This window comes from Natrix helvetica (assembly GCF_964273705.1).
Source record: "Natrix helvetica genome assembly, chromosome: W".
Taxonomy (NCBI): domain Eukaryota; kingdom Metazoa; phylum Chordata; class Lepidosauria; order Squamata; family Natricidae; genus Natrix; species Natrix helvetica.
In genome coordinates this window covers 26,395,078-26,400,810 of record NC_138555.1, presented here as the reverse complement: position 1 = coordinate 26,400,810, position 5,733 = coordinate 26,395,078, and the positions used below count along the sequence as shown (strand labels likewise).

At 36.2% G+C, this 5,733-nt stretch overlaps 1 protein-coding gene across 1 annotated transcript; it reads left to right on the top strand.

Annotated features, from left to right (window-relative positions):
* Nucleotides 1-431: 431 nt before the first annotated feature.
* Nucleotides 432-5,485, top strand: LOC309400375 (vomeronasal type-2 receptor 26-like). Its single transcript, XM_081968812.1, has 4 exons — nt 432-601; nt 1,020-1,229; nt 3,765-3,891; nt 4,397-5,485. The coding sequence occupies exons 2-4, from the start codon at nt 1,161-1,163 to the stop codon at nt 5,248-5,250; spliced, it is 1,050 nt and encodes a 349-aa protein (XP_081824938.1). The 5' UTR covers nt 432-601; nt 1,020-1,160; the 3' UTR covers nt 5,251-5,485.
* Nucleotides 5,486-5,733: the final 248 nt, after the last annotated feature.

Sequence of the window (5,733 nt, the reverse complement as noted above, 5' to 3'; positions counted from 1 at the left end):
TTACTGACCTCTTAGGAATGGGCTGAGGTCAACAGTAGACAGTCTAAGGTTAAAGTTATGGGTGTTTGGGGATGAAACCACATGGTCAGGTAGTGCATTCCAGGTTTTGACCACTCTATTGCTAAAGTCATATTTTCATGATATTCCAAAGGAGATGAAAGTCAAGGTCTGGATCATGACAGCCCAAATGGAATTCACCTCCATTCTGATACAAAGACCATTGCCCATTGATTTTCTCCATGGTGCAATTTCCTTTTCACTTCACTCAAAAGAGCTAACAGGATTCCAACAATTTATCAAGAAGATAAACTCAGATTTTGGAAAAGACAATGGGTTTATTAGGGATTTCTGGAAAGATGCATTTGAATGTTCATTCTCCAGTGATGTTACAGATGGAAATGCTGAAAGGATCTGTACTGGAGAAGAGAAGCTGGAGACTCTTCCGAATTCTGTCTTTGAGACCACTCTGGGTGGACATAGTTACAGCATCTACAATGCAGTTTATGCTGTGGCACATGCTCTGAGGGACTTTCATGCCTCCAAACTCAAAGTAGGTCGAAAAATAGATGAGAGAAGATGGACGTTTCAATCATCATGGCAGGTAATGTTCACAAATCCAAATTTAGGAAGATCATCTGATCATCTTAAAAATACTGGACTGTAGTTGTTTTCTGTTTGTTTTAGCACTTATAAATGAAATATTGTTTAGTATAGATGTGAATATCGCTGATATTGTCATTGGAAAAGAAAAGGGAAAAAAGTGAAAATCCTTTTCCTTTTCTCGATTTTGCACTGGAATTCTCATTGACAATTTTTCAGGTGAGAAGATTAATCAATTGAATAAAAATCTACGTGATCAACATATCATTTTCAATTACAAACATGGTAGATTGAAGAGGGAAAAATCTCTACTGAGCATAAGCCAAACTCAAAAATTGAAATTTCTCCATATGATTCAAAGAATCCAGTTAATATTTATATTTCTTTGTTTCTTCATTGAGCTCCACCATTTTTTGCAGCAAGTCACATTTAACAACAGTGCTGGAGAAGAGATTTCCTTTGGTCTGAATGGGGAATTTAAAACTGGATTTGATATTTTCAATTGGGTCACATTCCCAAACAAGTCCTTTCTAAGACTCCAGATTGGGAAGATCAATCCCATGGCTCCCTCTGACAAGCTCCTCACCATTTCTGCCAAGGATGCTGTTTGGCCCCCCATGTTTAACCAGGTGTGTCTCATTTCTCACTTTTTAGGAAATTATGTATTTATTGGTCCACAGAAGTAAATGATAAAATGATTGTCATCACAACAACCCTTCGATTTATCAGCCTCAATTATTTTATTTGTGATAGGAACATAAACGGCTAAAATATAAATAGGTCTTAACATTTAAATACACATAACCTTTATTTATCTCCAATGCAAAATTGTCCCTCTAATTGCAATAATATATTTTATTATGTTTTGATCATATCAAAACATGAGCATCAAGCACAATAAAATACAATAAAATGAGAGAAGCTAAGATAAAATAAGATAAAATGACATGTAGTAAAACAGAATTCAAAGATGTAAAAATGAATCCAAGAAATCAAAACCATTACCTTTGCATTCAGCATCAATATCTTCTATAAGACTTCTTAGAAGAGAGCCCTGAATATTTGGACACTGAAAAGAATAAGGTTATTTTTATTTGAGTCCAATTATATGGTGTGTTGTTTTTTTTTAAGTAGAATAGAATTCTTTATTGACCAAGTGTGATTGGGCACACAAGGAATTTGTCTTCGATGCAGATGCTCTTAGTATACATAAAAAGACAAGATACATTAATCACGAATCATAACGTACAACACTTAATGTTAGTCATATGGTACAAATAACCAATCAGGAAGCACTATCAGTATAAATTGTAAGGATACAAGCAACAAAGTTACAGTCCTGCAGTCATAAGTGGGAAGAGATGGATGATAGGAACCATGAGAAGACTAATAGTAATAGTAATGCAGCCTTAGTGAATAGTTTGACAGTAATGAGAAAATTATTTCTTTAGCAGAGTGATGGCATTCAGGAAAAAACTGTTCTTGTGTCTAGTTGCCTTGGTATGCAGTGCTCTATAGCATTGTTTTGAGGGTAGGAGTTCAAACAATTTATGTCCAGGATGCAAGGGGTCTTTAAATATTTTCATGGCCCACATTTTATAATATCTATAAGTACTGAGCCCTTCCTGAACATCATAATCGACAACTGAATTTGAAGTACGGAGAATATTTTTAACTACAGTAATAAAGCAATGACACTTTGGAAAAGCATATAGTATAATTCCAAAGATGCTTTTTAAGAGGCAACTGGACTTTCTGATTTTTCTTTGAAGATGTTTCACTTGTCATCCAAGAAGCTTCTTCAGCTCTAAGCTCTGAGCTGAAAAAACTTCTTGGATGAGAAGCGAAATGTCTTCAAAGAAAAAACACAAAGTCCAGTTGCCTCTTGTAAATGCACCTTTGGGAAACCCATGACCTGTATGACTAAGAATCTCAATAGACAGACATAGCTTAATGGAAAGAAACCATTTATTCTAACAGAATGAAAATGTTTTTTAAAAAGGCACACAGAGAGTTTTGTGATTTCATCTCTTTAAATTTGTATATGCCATTCCTGAAAGAGATAAAATAGTGAGGAGAGATTCTTTGTTAAAACAAAGACTTTCTATTAGAGACCCAATCTATTTGTTTAACCAACTAACTAGTTATGCTATTCCAAGTGAAGGGATATGATGCATACTAAGCATAAATGTTACCCAGAGTTGCTATCCATAGCAAGATAGGAGGCATACAATTTTATAAATAATATCAAATAAATAAAAATTGTTGAAGGAAAGGCAGATACTTAAAAAAAAAACCATATACCAATCAACAAGGAAAACAGAAAACTGCTTTCTAAAATGGCAACAAACTTCCAAGAGGAAAATGGATTTACAAATAGCTTCATAGACAGTTCAGCTTAATAAATGTATAGCATATATTCCCCAAGTTATTAAATTATGGACAAAAAGGGTTACGGATAGAGTTATGTTAATCAGCATCTTTTGGAAACAGGTGAGTGAGAGACTTCAAATTGCAGATCAATATTTTCTGCAAATCATTAAAGAAAATGATTTGCAGAAAATCATTTCTGCCAGATGTGTGACATGAAAGGCCAGATGTGTGACATGCTGGCCCCACCCCCACTTGGTTTAGTGAAATGGAAAAAATCCTGATATGTCATGTGATGTTGCGATGATGATGAGAGTTTGATACCCCTGGGTTAAGGCATCAGGCTAAAAACTGGGAGCCTATGGGTTCTATTCTACCTTATGTCCAAAGACAGCTGAGTGATTTTGGGCTAGTCACCCTCTCTCTTTAGAAGAAGGCAGTGGCAAATCACATGTGAAAAACCTTGCAACAAAATGCAATAACTTTTCCAGGTGTTCTCCGACAATCAGATGCAATTGAACACAAGAGAAAATATGAGCAGTTAATATTTGTTGAAGAGGTGTGGACTTCAACTCTCAGCTTCAATAAGTTGAGTGGGGAATTCTGGCAATTGAAGTTCATACTTCTTCATCACTGAAGATTGAGAAAAACTGAGTTAATGAATTTCAAACAAAAGAAAATGGGGAAGTGAGACATAGAGGCTTGAATTGGGATGTGTATCTTTTGAATATGTATAGACTGAAGACTCCCAAAACATAAATTCTTGAAAGAATTCTGATTTTATTTATGAACAGACAATGCCCCTTTCCATCTGTAATGAGAAATGTCCTTCTGGCTACAGCAAGGTAAAAGTGGAAGGGAAATTATCCTGCTGCTATGATTGTAGACGCTGTCCAGAAGGCAAGATTGCTGACCGAATGGGTAAGCAAAGAGATACATTGAATATATCAATAATTTAATAAATCGAAATGGGACTACATTTTCAATAAGTATTATTGTAGCTGAAAACTTGAGCTTTGCTTTACTTTATATAGTTTAGCAATGGAAAGCTTCTTCATAGTTCAGTGAGATATTTAATGCTGTTTGACAGGTATTTTATATAATGATAGATAGATGATAGATAGATAGATAGATAGATAAAGAGAGAGAGAGAGAGAGAAAGAAAGAGAGAGAGAGAGAGAGAGAGAGAGAGAGAGAGAGAGAGAGAGAGAGAGAGAGAGAGAGGTAATGTAGCTATATAAATTAAGGGTTCTTCAAACTGAACTCTGCATTATATAATATATTGCACTGTACAATATTTTAGAAAAAACGACTCAGGTATTTCAATGGACCTTAGTAGACTCAATTTCTTATTAATTCTTCATGCTTAAAAACAATGATGATTCTACATCACTGTACTACAGTTTTATTTGTTCTTTTCCCCCAGACTTAGGTGATTGCTTTCCTTGTCAAGAGGATCAACATCCAAACAAGGGTCAAGATAAATGCCTTCAAAAATCTGTAACTTATTTAACTTTCCAAGAGCCGTTGGGTATTTCTTTGGTAATCATTGCAGTCTCCTTTTCTGTCATCTCATCTGCAGTACTGGGAATCTTCATTAAACACCAGGACACTCCCATTGTCAAAGCCAACAACAGGAACCTCACCTACATTCTTCTCATTGCTCTCCTGTTCTCCTTCCTTTGCACTCTGCTCTTCATTGGGCAACCTGATCAAGTGAAATGTCTCATGCGGCAAATTACTTTTGGCATCACTTTCTCGATAGCCCTCTCTTGTATTTTGGGTAAAACAACCATGGTAGTTCTTGCTTTCATAGCCACCAAGCCAGGATCCAAAATGAGGAAATGGGTGGGGAGAAGGATGACCAACACCATTGTCCTATCTGTCTTCATGGCTCAATTCACCATTTGTGCAGTGTGGTTGGCAATTTCTCCCCCATTTCCAGATTCAGACAAACACTCCATGGTTGAAGAAATTGTCTTGGAATGTAATGAAGGTTCAACCACAATGTTTTATACCATGCTTGGCTTTATGGGGTTCTTGACTGCTGTCACCTTCATGGTAGCCTTCCCAGCAAGGAATTTACCTGACAGCTTTAATGAAGCCAAATTCATCACCTTCAGCATGCTGGTCTTTTGCAGTGTCTGGGTGTCCTTTGTTCCCACCTATTTGAGTACAAAGGGAAATATGTGGTTGCTGTGGAGATCTTCTCTATTTTGGCTTCCGCAGCTGGATTATTGGGCTGCATTTTTTGCCCCAAGTGCTATATCATTATGCTGAGACCTGATCTGAATACGAAGGAGCAACTAAAAAAGAAGTGAAACTGATATTTATGCCAGAACCCTTGAATAAAGGCATATTGGTTATCTTCAGAACATAGGGGTCTTTTCTTTCTTTCTTTCTTTCTTTCTTTCTTTCTTTCTTTCTTTCTTTCTTTCCTTCATCCTTCCTTCTTTCCTTCCTTTCTTCCTCCTCTCTCTCTCTCCAATTTGGCTATTCTGCATTATTCTCTTGTATCATCACATCAAGTGACATACAAGGCAGCAACATTGTATATAAGTATCATACTTACACTCACTCTATGAAACCATGACAGATAATAGAACTAATTGGAACTTTATTGAACAATAGCAAGATGACCAAGGGAGAGGGCCCAGTAGAAGGGAAGATTATCGGCTTTGCATGGGAATCTTCAGATCTGGCTTTTCCTATGCTGTAACCATTTGGCTTTAGTAAAACTCTACTTTTTACTACAAATGGAGT